General features: G+C 37.4%; 1 protein-coding gene across 4 annotated transcripts; it reads right to left on the bottom strand.

Annotated features, from left to right (window-relative positions):
• Window positions 1-5,637: 5,637 nt before the first annotated feature.
• LOC122093347 (U-box domain-containing protein 11-like) lies at window positions 5,638-9,889 on the bottom strand. Of its 4 annotated transcripts, none has more exons than XR_006144425.1 (3): window positions 8,607-9,889; window positions 6,409-6,463; window positions 5,638-6,250 (listed from the first exon to the last, which is right to left on the bottom strand). XR_006144425.1 is itself a non-coding variant. In XM_042663665.1 (2 exons), exon 1 carries the CDS (start codon window positions 9,569-9,571, stop codon window positions 8,627-8,629), a length of 945 nt encoding a protein of 314 aa, XP_042519599.1. In that variant the 5' UTR covers window positions 9,572-9,889; the 3' UTR covers window positions 5,638-6,463; window positions 8,607-8,626. The 4 variants fall into 4 exon arrangements, 2 of the variants coding, with proteins under 2 accessions (XP_042519599.1, XP_042519600.1); XR_006144426.1 differs by having other exon boundaries at window positions 5,638-6,235; XM_042663665.1 differs by having other exon boundaries at window positions 5,638-6,463.
• Window positions 9,890-16,839: the final 6,950 nt, after the last annotated feature.

Genomic DNA, 16,839 nt, shown 5'->3' with positions numbered 1-16,839 from the left:
AACGTATAAAACCCTGTTGAGAAGAAAGAAACAAGCATGTGTCTTGAGATAGGACTTTCTTTTGAAAAATAAGAGACCCCTGTTTTATGGTGATGGACCATATGTAAGTCTGTGAGTTCCTTGTACTTTTGATTTGGAGTTGAGACCTTCTTTTTAATTTGGCATGGGTTGACAAATGCACAATTTTAAATGAAATGCGAAATATGGTATAAAGAAGAATAAGAGTTGATTCCCTTAGAACTAGACAGGGCATTGCGCCTCAGGAAGTGTGGTGTCTTGATCGAAATTCCTTGGGAGGAAACTTCAAAAGTAACTCTAGCATCACTGCCTTTGTGGGCATATGCAAAAAGCGAAGCTACATAGTAATTTGGGTGTCTAGTGTTTGCTCCACCATGTCATTCAAGCCAAAAGTAGTGGAGTAGAATAGAGTTTATTAGTGAAAAAAAAAAGGAGGAAAAAATGTACAAATGTCATTATTGCTTGGTAACATGTTTGGTCAAAAATACTGCAACGCCTTAGTCATTGGTTCCCTATTTCTTCACAAGTGGTTTTGCCTTAAGATAAAGATGTTTTGAAAGAGACGAGGTGAGTTCCAAATTAAGATATATGCTAGTGCCTGGAATTGATAAAGGGTAATAAAAGTTCAAGTGTGGGGGGCCCTTGTAAGAGAAATTATCTTTGCTCCGGATCGGTATGAGCCTTACCTTTAGCCAAGGTTGGGATTTGTTTATTCTAAATTTTGGGTGTATATTCGCTGCAAACACCCAGGAGACACAACTCGTCCACTAGGGTAACTTAGGGGTTTAAAGGCTTGTTACACATGCTAAGTGCAACCGTGATTCCTACGAAAGTGAGTTAGGTTTTTTTTGTTTTTATTCTTTTTTTTTTGTTTTGCTCGAGGACTAGCAAAGTCTAAGTGTGGGGAAATTCTGATGAGCACATTTATGTGTGAAATCTAGGGTAGTAAAAAATGCATTTTACATATTTAGAATGGACCTACCTTGGGTCTTACTCTCTTTTTGCAGGTTTTATATTTTCAAGGCCTTAAGGACTATCGGGCGCTATATCTCCAATTTTACATGTAAAGAGGTCCTATTTCTTTTCATGGTTACGAAGAGGACAAAATTCTGAGTAAGATGGACGTGTCCAATTAAAAGTACGCATTCGTTTGGTTACTCGTACAAATGATTATTCTTTTCAGGCCAGAAAAAGAATAATAGATCAGAACTGAACCGAGATGCAGAACCAACCCGTTTGTAATTATCTCAAAGCTACAAGGAATACTCCAAATGCCAACAAGGATCGATGGACCACATCCTTAAGTGATTGAAAATTTATTTTTGGTAACAACAACTACCTAGTGTAGTTGGTGAGCTATGGTGTGCAAAATTCCCTTGCTCACCAAGAGGTCTCAAGTTCGAATCTCATGGTTGTTTTTTTTAAAGAATTTTGTTGAGGATTTTATGCTTTTCACTCACTTAAAGCACTAAGGTCATGGAGGGGATTTCCACATCAAATTAGAAGCAAGGAAAATCGTGGAAGGGTTCCTGCGCAAGAAGAGAAGAAAAAAAAAAGGGAGAAATAAAGATTGTCCAAATCTTCTCTCTCCTCCACATCATCACCAAAATATTGTCCAAATCACACAAAGCAAGAAGAAAATCGTCCCTTGGAGGGAGAAAAAGAAGAGAAATAAATTAGAAAAAAAAGGAAAGAAAATAAGCAAAAAAATTATAGAAAATTTCTCCAAGTTTATTTCTCTCTTCTCTCTCCTCCATATTAGCACTTTTGGACTCAAAAGATCTTACTATCAATTATGGATTTCTCTCTTTTAAGAAAGAGAAATTTGTTACCCTACCTCCCCATTCCCTATAAATACAACTCATGTAAGAGGAGGAGAGACAATTCATTCTTCTTCTAGTTTTTTTTTAGTTGCTCTCTCTCTCCCTCTCTCACTCTTTAGTTTTAGTTCTTCTCTATTTTTGTTTTAATCACTTTTGTAATAGTTTTTTATGTCAATTAATGCAAGCACTCTTTTATTCTTATTCAACCTTTTTTATGTTTATGATTTATGCAATTGAGTTGTAATTTTTTAAGTTATAGTTCTAGGCTTAGATCTAGGTGACAAGATCACAAGCCGTGGAATAATTTTTTTTTTCAAGTTCAAACATTGATTCATGTAAGTAGGCTCCTTCAGCAATCTCCTCTGCCCCCTCTCATTCCCTCTTCTGACTACCCTTTCTTTCTTAATTTATGATTTTTATTTTTCGTCGTTACATTATTGCTATCACTTTCCCCCAAGGTTCATGGCTAGTGTATGTGTTGGCTTTGCCCCTCCTAGCCATAGAACCATCAATTTATTGTTTTTATTTTAATTGTCTCCTTTTCCCTAAAGCTAAGTAGAGTAACCCTTGTAAGAGTGACTCTCTGGTCAAGTAGGGAAGCTCATATTATGATGCATCCCTCGGGCTAAGTAGAGAAACCTACTTGTGAGTCTCTCTCTAGCTTTATCCCCTTTCTTTTACTTTATTTTTATTTCAGCATTTTTTTCCTTTATTTATTTATTTTTTAATTGCGTGGGTTGTTTATTTTTAGTTATTTATTTATTTAATTTTAATTGTGTGGCTTGCGTCTTTAAATTCTTAGATGACGAATGGTTAGGACGTTATTTTAGATACATATGTTTATGACTGTAATTAGAATTATATCACAACCATTAATCGGTTCACTTTCTCGTTATTAAAAGAAATAAAAAAATAAAATGGCTGCTCTCCCTGTGTTTGACCCATAGCTACACTGATCCGTACGCTTGCGGTTACATTTTAAATCTCAAACAGAAACCATATGCAAAAGATATGATCTCACGATGTTTGGTCAAGTGGGAGTTGGACTTTAGCCCAAGATTTCTTTTAGAACTTTGATACCTCTAAGCTGCAACTAAATTTATTAGTCTCAATATAGTAGCTTGGGCTATTTTTGTCATGTGGAGAATGATCTGTTCATTCTAATCTTTTGACTAACAGGAATTTTTTTTACTGATCATGCATAAAATCTAGAAGTATAAGGTACTTTCTTTAATTTCTTCAGTGGTTTAAAATACTTATAAGGGAGTATTTGAATGACACCTTTATAGTATCTAGAACTTGACAGCTTTTTTAAATTACCCTTGTTCTTATTCACAAAAACTTTAAGATAGGGTTATAAAAAGGGATTCAAAAATAAATTTTAACTTCACAATAAAAAAAAAAGTTGAAATAATAATGGTTTTAGAGCAGATCACAGTTTCTCAAGCAATTTATTTGCAAAACTTGAGATAAGGTTAACTAATCACATTGCGAGTTGTCTATGTATTGAGGAATTTCTAACCTCCATTTTCTAGCCTCAATTCCAACAACTGATAGAAATTGAGACCTACAACTAATTTTTTTTTTTTGGGGGGGGGGGGGGTTTTAAGGAATGTATATGATATAGATTATATCTATACTACCACTCCCCCACCCACCACCCACCCACCCACCCCCGCCCCTCCCCCCGAAAAAAAATAATAAATAAATAAATAAACTCCCTATTATGGGTTTCTTATTATCCAAACTAAGCCTAAAAACTATCATTTTAATTTGTTTCAATGGGAAAAATATATAATCGTTGTCAGTGCGTATTTCCCTCTCACAATATAAACGGACAATGGATAGATCTTTCGCCCTTTTTTATTATATAACATTCTTCCTAATTAATGCAAAGCATGTTAGAAAAGCTTCTCATTTCCTTTGTTTACTGTTTTCTTTTCCTCCCCTTCAGTTTCTTTGCAACCAAACAAATCAAAACTACTAAGACAAAAACGAATAGCCAGGTCTAACACAACAGTAAAGCCACGCTTCTGGGTGATTGGCATTTTTCCTTTTTCCAGAATGTTTCAAGTGCCAACATCTGTACCTTTTGCTTCCATACATACTCCTCTTCACCCTTTGAATTGCAAGAAGTGTGACAAGTGTTAGCACCTAATATGTGCATATAGGTGAACGAATGTGTAAATGATCCATGACTTATGACTAGCAACAATAAGTACATTTGGCCTTTGAGACATGACAAGTCACATCTTCAGTCTTGGCCTTTCAGCTTTGCTCGATTTCAAAGCACCCATTTTAATTCGTAGGCATCGAGAAGGCTTGCGACTGCACCTTCGCTCTATTCATCTCTCTTCAACCTATCAACACGACCATCACCACTAGGAGAAACAAGAGAAGGTTTTCTCAAGGGCTCTTCCTTGATGTTATTGTTGGAGGGGAGATACAGAGTGACTTGGTTAGGTTGTTTCTCCATCACTCCCCATTCTATAAAATCTACCTATTTGCAACTGACATTGTTAAGATATTCAAATAGACAAAGGTTGATCAATGTGAAGAAGAAGATGATGAAGAGGTGGTAACTGGGAAAGTATGATAAAGTTGGGACAAAAGAGAGAAAAGGCAACCACTAGCATTAGAGGCCAATCAGAGATGCATGTTTTAGTGCTAATGGCCAACCATGGTGGACACTTTTGTTAGTGTGCAATGTCTTATATTCTGTCATAGTTTAATCCAATGAGTACTAATGTAGACCCCCCGACAGAACGGCGGTCTTACTTAGGGTTTTTTGCTATATATTTGTAGTGAGATTTACTTTCTCTATAAGTAATTCTAAAAGATGTGAGGATGAGTGTTGTAACTCAATTCTCCATTAATAGTGAAGCACTGTAATTGTTACTGTATGTTGTCATTTAAATGTTTTTTCTTAGGGCTTGGTTTTTTTTTTTTTTTTTTTTTTTTTTTTTTAAGTTGGAGGGCAGTAGGTAACAGCCTGGAGGCTCAAACTTGAAACTGGTGAACATGGTTTTTTTTTTTTTTTTTTTTTTAAGTTGGAGGGGCAGTAGGTAACAGCCTGGAGGCTCAAACTTAAAACTGGTGAACATGGGTTTTTTGCACACCACAACTCACCAACTGCACTAAGCAATTGTTGTTTGTAGTTAGGTTTTTAGCTAGTAGTGTTGATACGAAGCCAATCAAGAGTCCAAGATATCCACCTCCACCAACTTGGTGGTTGATGTGCTGGATTCCCACCACTCACCACCCAATACGGAGTTAGGATCAGCTCTCCACGTGGGGACAGGTGAGGACACAGCTGGACCCTCCATGGGGTATCCTGCGTATCAGAGATTCAGAGGTGGTCTCACATCCTATGGAGGGTCCAGATCTGTCCCTAATACGCTGTTCTCAGTCTAACTTAGCTGCTCTCTCCTGGTCCTTCATGGGAAAAAAAAATGGTAACGTCTTGATAGAAAATTAATTTTCACAATCAACACTAATTACTACCATGTGGGGGGTTGATTTGGTCATTGGATACCCTTCAAATATATCAAATCTAGTAGCTCTCTAAAATATGATATCCTTTGAATTTTTTCTTTTGTCCTATTGGGTTTCCGTTTGAATGTTGTCTTTTCATGATGCTACCTGCTTATCTACCAAAAAATATTATTCATTCAACAATTTTTTTTTTTTCTTTTAAACAAAAGAAAGAAGCTTAGAAGTGAACAAAAGGGGCAGCGGTAAGACTACCGTTTGCCACAGTTGCTTCGGCTATGGAAGTGAAGAAGGAAACTTGTTCTGAGTTAGGTGCTAGCCTACATGTTACATTAGTCAAGGTTCTATACATTTTCAAAAAGATGTGTGCCATACTTGATGGCCACAAAAAAAATTTCTAGATCAAAAGAGAGTTTACATGTCCACACGACCTATTGCAGAATCTGCCCCAAACAAAAGGGCCCTGCCGCTTCCTTCAGTAGGGTTTCCTGTCATTAAATAAGTTGCAACATGGATGGGTATCGATAGTTAAAGGTCTTGATAACTGAGTGTGGATCAGAAGAATCATTCTCGTACGGGACTGATCCATAGAGATGGAATTCACTCCGCCTTCTTGATAACTAGTTTTCGAATGTGCTCCAGCCCTGATTCAGTATAATACAATTTCTGGCTTAAATTTTTCGTTTGATGAGTCAGCCACTTTTGACATAATCCTTTTGGGGGGTCCAACCCAACTGAACCAAACCACAGACGGAAGCAAGAAAAGTAATAGAGAAGAAAAACGTAGGACAAAGTTTTCCTCCGCCAAGCGGTGAATTCACCATGCGGATCAAAGGGTCGGAAGCCTTCTCCCCACCCACCCCCCAATCAAGTGGCCTGGATCTCCCACGGTGGACAGATTCCTGTTCACATAATTGCTGATATAAAATAACAGAAGTTGTAGATGAGTCAAGTACTCAAATAGCGTGAATCCAATCAACATTTAAGATTAGAGAACTTCCCCAAGAACATGTCTTGAATGACAAAAGCAAAATGATCACAGTAATGGGAGGAAAAGAAAGTGATGGAAACCTACTTGTCACAGCAATCTGCTTATGGTGCTAAACTTCCTCCTCCACTCAATACAAAGCCTACAAGAAAGAACTAGAATACACATCATAATGAAGATCCACAGATAAGGCTGAGTTGAGTTAAATTAAGATACATAGGTACACAGAGTAAGCGAGCGAACTAGAGAGAGAAAGAGATGGATCATTGAAGTTCCATCAAGCCTTTCAATGTGCTCCTCATGCCATATGTTAATGGACTATAACTGTTCCCAACAAAGGGAGTCCATCCAGAACTCAACAATGTTATCAGCTTCCACAATACTGTGTTCATCTCCCAGTGGAGATCTTCATCTGAGTCATACTGTCATAGAGAACAGCAGTAATACTTAATGGAAAGTGGATATTAGAAGCTTAACATAATTCAAGCTCTCTAATTGTGAAGTCTAAACTTAAGAGTTGAGACTGAGAGAAACAAACCCAATAAAATTAAGAGTTGAAACAAACAAGGTTAAGATCAGTATCTCAAATCTGAATAAATTGGGTTTGAAGTTTGAACCTTCAAATTCAAATATCCAGATTTCAAAATCCAGCCTTACATCTAGCATCCAAATGGTGGGTTTGTTTTGGAACAGATGAAATCCATCTGGAAAACTCCAACATCTCAATATGTAATAAAGTCACTGATTCTAACTGAATACAATAGGCTGCGTACACACTTGCCCCTCCCAGAACTTGCAGTAGCAGGAGCCTTGTGCACTGGGTTGCTCTTTTTTTTAACAATAGGCCAAGATTTTATCTATCAAAAAAAAAAACCCTAAGATTTTTCTAAAATTCTGATTAACCGATGTATCACTCACACAGAACACCAAGGAGTCAAATTGAAATTTAATGTACTAGCTTTCTGTCTATCTTATCATTTAAACAGTTTCAGATAAGGATAGGCATATCTTGACCAGGATTGAAGAACAAAAAGCCAAATTAGGGGTGGCTTATACTTGAAAATCAAAATCAGGAACTAAAGAAACGCAATTAAAAGTAAGGGGAAAAAAATAACAATAAAAAGTTAAACACCTGGTGACTGGACCACTGTTAGTCTTTCCCAAGGGCCTATGTCTTTTTCTGTTCATTATTCTTTAACAACAACCAAACAAATTCTTACACTCAAAACAGATGATCTGTCCTGTGACTTTCTTGCAATAATGAATTTTCAATTCAACAAGCAAATGATCAACTCCAACAAGATATCCATCAACTAAACCCTAATCACAACCAACAAACATTTTCATGCCTAAACCAATGAAGGAAGAAAGAACAACATTATCTACATAGTACCTTTCCCTACAACGTATTTTAGCTAATCTAACCATATCTCACTCAATGTTACACAAAGGGGAGAGAAATAATAAGAAGGGATTCCAATCCAACAGAGATGCAGATCATCTTCTTTCACTATTGACACACAAATAATCTCATAAAAATAAACCAAGTAATAAAGCTAATTAGGAAGAAGGGGGGAAATTACTATGCAACTTAACCACAATCCGGTCAAAATGATTAGGGTTGTGAACTAGAGCCAGTTCTGCCAATGTTGATCCTGTTCAGGTTTTAAGAACAGTAAAATAAATCCATCACCCAATGGGAAGAATGCGATCAATCCAAGGAACTAAATATACATCTCAATATCAAACTTAGCTATAAATCATGACAAGTACAACTCATGGACTATCTTTAGGACATTGAATGCCAATTGAATGCATGACCTTGCACTGACAAAGATAAGCCCTCAAACCCAGTTCATTAGGTTGCATATTTCACACATGAGCCCTGCTTAACTGGCTTCCAGGTTATTGTTTCTTTGGAGCATCATTACTAAACTATTTCCTTATATACTAGCAGAAGCCCTCTCAAAAAAACCAAACCAACACGTTGGCCGATTCTTTATGCAATATCTTCGCTTCTAATATCATGAGAACTTAAGGTGTGAATACAGGAACAAACATAAAGTCTGGATAGCTACACTAAACATGGAGTACAGAGGATCAATTGATTATAAAATGTCCACATTGTAGTTTCGTCAAGGCAAGGAAGAAAAGGTTTGAAAGGTAACATGTATATATCTGAATCATTCACTAATTGACGATTTAGTATACAATTCTGTCAAACTTGAAGAAGACATTAACGATTAATTCCCCAACAGTTAACAAAAAAATTTGTACAATCTGACCTATGTGGAAGGAACCTCAATTAAGGCTCATGATCCAAGTTGTAATCAAACCGCGGATCCTTCAAAGCTTTATCCAAATCTCCTCCTCCAAGTACCTTCAAAAGCGCAGTGCCCTTACTCTTACCCTTGGCGCTTCCACTCTCAGCAACATCCCTAATCCCATCCAAAACCCCCAAACACATCTCTTTAACTTCCAAAACACTCTTCTCTCCTCCACACTGCACCAAATTCAACAACGCCGAAACCGCATTCTCCCTCGCCCTAACGCTCGACCTCGTTGATGGGTCAATCAAATCCACCAAAACAGTCAAACCAGACACCTTCCTGAATGCATCCCCACTCTCGCAGCACCCAGCGACCTGCGCAATTACCGCCGTCGCGTCCTCCACAAGCCCAACTTGCCCATCCTTCACTATGAACGAGAAAAGCGCGGCAACCACACCCAATTCGACCATGGCTGAACGGTTTAAAGGGTAGAGTGAGATGGCGAAGAGGGCTTTGAGAGCCTCCTTGATGGACCTCATAGGAGAAGCGGTGTCACGTGTGATGTTGATAAGGGATTCAACGATGTCGAGTTTAGATCCGATGATGGGGCGGTTGTCTTCGTCGATGAGGAGGCTGTAGAGGGTTGCAGAGGCAGTTTGGACGCTGATGGGAGTAGCGGAGGGGTGACGCAGGAGGTGGGAGAGAGCGTCGAGGAGGTCGGGCGTCATCATGAGGAATTCTCGATTGGCGATTGAGATGTTAAGGATTGTTGCGACGGCGTTTTCTTGTGCGAGTGGAGATGAGGAATAAAGGGTTTCGATGAGATGAGGAACTGCTCCGGCATCGGCTATGAAGGAACGACTTTCTGGGTCGTATTTGGACATTAAGCGAAGCTCACAGAGAGCTTCAATTCGGCTTTGCTCCGAAACGGAGCTCAGGCTTTTTACTAGAGACCGAGCTGTTTTCTCCTGCACATCCATTTAAGTATCTCACTGTGATTTCGATCTGTAGCCTCTGAGAGTCTAAATGTTATGAAGAATTGGAGCTTTCAAGGTGAGAGGGCTGAGACAAAAGACTTCAGCCGTTCAAGACAAGGATAAACTCTACCTGCAATTCCTGTGTAGCTTTCAGAGTCTCGATTCCTTTTAAACAGGTGCAGATTTGAAGATGAGAAACTCTCAGGAATTCTTTTGATTTATGTCGCAGAAAAGATGGATGGATTAAAAGTAGAAATTGGCGGCCGGCGTTTGACAATGACGGAACCGAGGGAGAGAGAGAGAGTATGGGACAAGAAACGTGGAAAACTAGATCAGCTGATCGTACGATTACGATCATAAAAATATTAAAAAAAAAAGGTTAATTTACAACGTCACCCTCTGAAGAATTCCAGTATTAGAGGGACACCCCCTCTTTTTCACCAAATTAGATTCGAATCCCCTACTGTTAGGCAATGTTACAGAATATACTATGAATGCTGACATCAGCAGTTCATTTTTATTTTAAATACCATTTTACCCTTAAAAATAAGGGAGTACCGATATTACCCTCACTTACACGCACACCTTAATCCCATATCATCTAAAATGCTAACATCAGCATCCCACCGCAGGTCCGAGCTTCCGACAATATCTTCATCAGAACTTCTCCCAACCGGATGATCCCATTCCAGGACCTCTCGCTGGAAGAAAGGAGGGTTTCAGGTGGGTGGATGAAGAAAGGAGGAATGTGGTGGTGCCGGAGTCCACAATGCCTTTAACTTCGATCTTGGACTCATCGAATTGTTTCACCGTTGTAGCTCGATCATAGTCTTGGTCACTGGAGGGAGCATCGATCGTCATCTTTACTCTATACCAGAATTGGCCATCCCAACGTCAACGAAACGTAACCCTAGAGCAAGGGTACCAAGAAAAATGGAGGTAACTAAGAACAGAAAACCAGAATCATAAAAGGGAGGGAGGGAGAGAGAGAAAGATAGTACTTGAATCAGATCGAAAGGGCAGGAACACCAATAAAGGTGAAATCGTTGAACCAAACCCTAAAACCATCAAAAAGAGCTCCCACATAATTTGAGCAATACCCAAAAATCAAAACCCCAAAATCATCAATAATGAGGGATAATGAACAAAATAAACTATATCACAACATAAAAAAAACGAAGGCAAAGAGGCACGCAAAACATAGAGAGAGAGAGAGAGAGAAGGGGGTGGGGAAGGGCTGTCGAGGTCGGCAGTAGACACAACTAATCGGGATGGATACGTTTTATCTAAAATTCTAGGACCGTCGGCGATTCCAGCTTCTTCTCTCTGAACCTCGAGGCCAACTTGGGTGTTCCAAAAAAGAAAATAGGAGTTCACTGTAACTCTGCAAGCAAACCTTGAATTGGGAGCTTTTTGTTAATACTGGAAAGGAAGCTGAGAGCTTTCTATTAAGCTTAGATTGACCACTACAGTATGAATAACCCACGCCACCCAGTACGAAATCACAGTCAAAATTAAAATTACAGTACTAATACTAGCTACTGCATCTTCGACCAACAACCCAGGTCGTCTTTTCCTGCGAGCTTTTAGATTTATTTAAAATGCCTTTTAGTGGATTCCAGTTGGCTTTCCGACCTTTCCATTTTAAATTCCCACCGCTGCATTTTATGGGAATAGAAACGGAGAAGAGGAAGGGGCAAGGGCTTATTGAGCCTTAGATGAAGATTCGCCGGCAGCCACTGAACTTAAATGTGAACGGAGATGGAGAAGTTGACCGGAGTGATCCAGGTGAAGATAGGGTATTTTTTAGATAATAAGATAAGGGTGTTTTACTCATAATGGGCTAAAATGTCATTTCATAGCATCATTTAATAGAGACTGACGGCAGGGGGTTCGAGTCTAATTTGGTGAAAGAGAGGGGTGTCTCTCTAATATTGGCATTCTCCAGGGGTGGTGCTATAAATTACCCAAAAAAAAATAGATATACCTCTTCTTTCTTTATTACAAACATAAAAATAGGTATATTAAAAATTAAAAAAAAAAAAAAAAAAAAAAAAGAAGACAAACTTTAGAGGATTGATGAGTCAGCGTGATCAAACCTAACAGATTCACCCCCTTTTAGGGAGCCCTTTCCCATGTAAGTAAATGGATGAGACAAGATTACCGACTTGTACGATCATTATGTCAATACATAGATCAATGGGTGGCTACATCTTTAGGGCATGACATAAGAGTAGTACTATCTTTTTATACTCATCGTGTGTAAATATAAACAAGTAGATGTATAGTTTTCTGTTTTTTTTCCATAATAAATATGCATAAATTGAAAGAATCACATTTCTTTTGATAACGAAAATCACATGTCATTGAATGTTGAACTTTTTTGGCAAAACATTGAATGTTAAACTATAATTTATTGGAAAAATGTTTTATAAAGTAAGGGTTTTTTTTTTTAGAGATATTTTATAAAATAAGAGAACAACTAAAAAAGTGCATCACTTTGATAGTATTTTAAAAAATGACTAAACTCATTGAGTATATAGTGATTCAAGTAAAAAAGACTTACTTTTAATTGATTGGGATGAGTTATGACCGAGTCTTGTTATTGTTTACCCAATCTGCATGACTTTTGACTAAGTTTTTTAAAATTATGACTTGCTTGGATGACTCGCCCTAATCATAATAAAGTTTATCAACTATTTAGAAATAGGTAAAAAAAAAATATGGAGCAATTACTATCACTCTCCTTTATTTAGCCTATATTTTGTAATACTCCCTCCTTTAAGTTTGTTTTTATTTTTTCAAAAAAAATAATAATAATAATAATAATAAATATTACCTCTCTTTATTGGTGATGTTTGTCACACTACCCCTCTTTCTCTGAAATTCGAATATTCTTTTTCTCATCATTTCTTCCCCAACTCTCTTGCAATAGATAGTGTCTGATCTAGTCGATTCCATTTATCCTACTTTATTTCCATGTAGTTTATGAATTTTTATTTATTTATTTTTTGTTCGTTTGACGTTTTAAAACATTGAGGACATAAGAATTGGAAACAACAATGACAACAGAAATGGGGGACCAAGAACATAGGACTCATCGCCATTGAAAAATTCATCTTTGCACCTAGTGTATGTATTGGTGAGACTTGAGAGAGCCATGCTCCGTCTCCATAAAAATCTCTTTCAAAACCAACAATGCCTATGTTTTGTTGTCAAGCAATAAATTTGAAAAGACAAAAAAATGTAGACATATAAATCAATCATTAAATACATCACATATATAACAATCATCAATGAATAGGTATTAAAAAAAAAAAATTGGCAAATCAACACAAAAGTCATCACAAACGGAGTTGCTCCTTTCTCCCAATTGAAACAGAACTCCAATATCCTAACTTTGTCTTGCTTCTGTTCCGGATTAGAGATAGGTTCAATGTTGGTTCGTTGCCCTTTATACGTCTGATTGTAGGCTTGTTAAGTGGAGTCTCAATGATAGCTACCCTTTTATGCTCTCTACTTCATCACAATCCACTCTCAAGTCTCACCTTCTTGCTTGAGTTTGACAAGTAAGATACCGAGATGATATCCAAGAAGCTCTACGATACCATCTCTATCGGGATGAAGATTTGTGCCACCGCAAATAATTGTGTGTGAGTGTGTGTGTGAGAGAGAGAGAGAGAGGAAGGACAGTTATATACTAAGGGTGTCAATCTGTAACCAAAACCAAATATCGAATCCAAAATCGAGCCGAATTAAGTTAATTGAATCGGATTGAATCAATTCAGTTTGAATATATGAGTATTCATGTTGGTTCAGTTCAATAACGATTTAGGGTATAAGAATCGTCAAGCTCAAATCAAACCAAATCGAATTGATTTTGGTTTGAGTGTATGAGTATTCATCTTTTTTTTTTTTTTTTTTTTTTTTTTTGATAACTATTTTTTGCAATTTGTTGCACATATTCACATGCTAAGATAATTTTGGAGTTGACAACGACCATAATGTCCATAACTTGAGCCCATTATGGTCTTTGGTCTATCACAATCATGGTCCAAGAGTGGAACCATTTATATAACCGAATTAAAACCGAATTACAACCAAAATTGAACCGATCCAATTTAAATCGGCTTGAGTATCCAAATATGGAACCGAGTCGATTCTTGATTTGGTTTTGATTTACCTCATCATCACTCTTAACCGAATCGAAACCAAACCAAAACCAAGCTGATTGACACCCTTAGTATATACCGCGGTTTGGAGAGAGAGAGAGAGAGAGAGGGAAGACATGATAAGAAAAAGAGTAACCGGGTACCAAGAGAAAAAAAATAAGGAGGTGATTTAATGATTAATCATATTATTAAAATATCAAGGAAAAAGAAACTTGATATCTTTTTTAGGGACCAGAAATCATGTTTAGGCAGGAGAGTACTAATAAATGGGTAAAAGATTTATCTCGAAAACCAGAAATAATGATCTTGGGAGCCAGATGGACGAATGAATTTTGCCACATTTGTTAACCCATATAGGTTAATTTGATTAAACCCAACTAAATTTCCCAAAGTGGAGATATTAAAATTTTGCAAGGTTAATAAGACCAGCTGTACGGAAATACTTGGCCCTAACAACTTTCCCTCAAAAAATGTCTCACCAGTCAATTTCCAACCAAATCTAATGAGAAGGTAGTTGCTATGAATGGAAATCAGTCTGAAACCTAATCCACCAGTTTCCTTTATTTTCCATTTTGTTCATATCAGCAAAGGGGGCCTTGTGTCTGGTTCGGTGGTTGCGACCACCTTTAGTTCTTGTACATCCTCATTTTATTGGCCAAAACTTTTCTTGAGCCGGTTTTCTTTGATAAAAACTAAGAATACAAATGCTGTCTTATTCTAATTTAATGGGGTCAATTATATAGATTTATGCAAAACATAATAGAAAAAAAAAAGGGATCAATAGAGAACAAGCGCAAAGAAATAAAGGAGACGAAAAGATGAAAGAAAAAGGAAAGAGACCTAGTCCAATAAGGTAAGAGAATCTCAGCTAAATAGGATTGGGAATATGAATCATAATCCCCCAATAAGTTTTTTTTATTTTTTATTTTTGATTAACCAAAATGTTCGGGCCAACTTACGTGCACCTCGACTAATCCTCGAGGAGACCAGCACAACTACCCACTGCCATAATATGGAGAATCGAACCTAGAACTATAGGTCTATCCACACAATCCCCAATTCATAACCATCTGGACAACCCTCCATTACTTTAGCTATGCTTATTTTAGGTTTGTCGTTAGATCTTTTAACTCTTTTATCATAGCCTTTTGATTTAAATATATATATATATATATATATATATATGATAGGTAACCCACCTCACCTTGAATTTCATGTTTATTTATTTAAATTGAACATGTAATTAATAGGTATCCCACATTCCCACCTCTAAAAGTTTTGTCATTAGTAAAATATTATGATTTCAAACGAAATTGGTAAATTTGAGAATTGAATGATAGTTCTCACAATATATGAGGTAGGTAGGCTGAGTACCGGCCCTCTCTCATTTATAGTCAAGTTTGGCAACCGGACAAGTTACCATTCTTAAGTACTTCGACATTAATTTAATCAAATTAATTATTAGCATCCACCTTCACCCGCCCCCTCCCTCCAAATTAAAAATCTAAGTGGAATATACTGAGAATTGAATATGATGCTTAGTTTGGTTTTTATGGCAAAGTAGATAATTTGTTATGAAACAATGTTGAGCGGGTGCAGTCTTGGTGGGGATGCCGTACAAGTAGTATTACCATAATACTAATCACGTGGTAGGTTAAGTTAGGCACAGTGACAGTGCACTCTTTTCACTTATATGTAAGTTTAAGTTCACATTTTCTGCAGCTGTCGCAATGGTGGAGTGAGCATCTCACACACCCTAAGGGATTCTCAACTACTGGATGTTCGTTGCACTAGTGTGGTTGTTGCAGAGGATGTGGAGACACTTTACCTTGGACCACCCACCCCCACCACAAAAAAAAAAAAAAAAAAAAAGATAATTTACAGTACCACCCCCTAGGAAATGCCATTATTATAAGAAACACTCCATCTGTTTCACCAAAATTAGACTCAGACCCCCTACCGTCAGTCACGGTTAAGGAATATACCTTATATGATGATTTCAGCTACTATATTTTATTTTAAATATCAAAATACCCTTACTAATTATGAAGTACCTAAAATACCCAAACCCACTATGTTTCTTCCTTCCTCTGTTCCTTCCATTTCCAATTCCAAGCTTTCTTCAATCCACCATCGAATGGACCAGAGGCCGCACCATTGGCCGTGGCTCTTCCAACACCATCTCCCTTGCTAAAACTCACCAGTTCGGTGAGGTTTTCACCGTGAAATCTATGGAGCTTTTCTAGATCGGAATTGATGCAAAGAGAACCGAGGGTTCTCTCTCTCATCGAGTGTCCTCGTATAGTCAACTACATTAGCTGTGACGGATTCGTCTTGTATTATCCTACTCCAATCTACCACTAATATGATGGAAATTAGCCAACGTGGAATTGAATCACTGTCTTTTCTTGCCTTGCTTTGCAACAAACTCAAGACGGTGCTGGTAGGCTCAATAAAATCCTGGAAAAACCCTAACTTGTAGCTTGTCTGTTCATATGTTAAAGTTTGTTTGGAAAAAAAAAAAAAACCCTCTAGGAAACCTAAAATTCTTCTTGTGAGCTACATAAGAAAATGGTTTATGGCTTTTTATTTTTTAACCAGGCCCCAGTGAGTCGTATTACATCGTCTTTACAAACAAAAAATGCACTTGTGCGCTCGGCTATTAGTTTACTCTACCGATTGGCTGGTGATGAGCACATTTATGTGTGAAATCTAGGGTAGTAAAACATGCATTTTACATATTTAGAATGGAGCTACCTTGGGTTTTACTCTCTTTTTGCAGGTTTTATATTTTCAAGGCCTTAAGGACTATCGGGAGCTATATCTTCAATTTTACACGTAAAGAGGTCCTATTTCTTTTCATGGTTGCGAAGAGGACGAAATTCTGAGCAAGATGGACATGTTCAATTAAAAGTACATATTCGTTTGGTCACCCGTACAAATGATTATTCTTTTTTGGGTCAGAAAAAGAATAATGGATCAGAACTGAACCGAGATGCAGAACCAGCCCGTTTGCAATTGTCCCAGAGGTACAAGGAATACTCCAAATGCCAACAAGGATCGATGGACCACATCCTTAAGTGATTAAAGATTTGTTTT

The sequence above is a fragment of the Macadamia integrifolia genome, chromosome 11 (genome assembly GCF_013358625.1).
Source record: "Macadamia integrifolia cultivar HAES 741 chromosome 11, SCU_Mint_v3, whole genome shotgun sequence".
Taxonomy (NCBI): Eukaryota; Viridiplantae; Streptophyta; class Magnoliopsida; order Proteales; family Proteaceae; genus Macadamia; species Macadamia integrifolia.
This window is presented reverse-complemented; position numbering and strand designations above follow the sequence as displayed.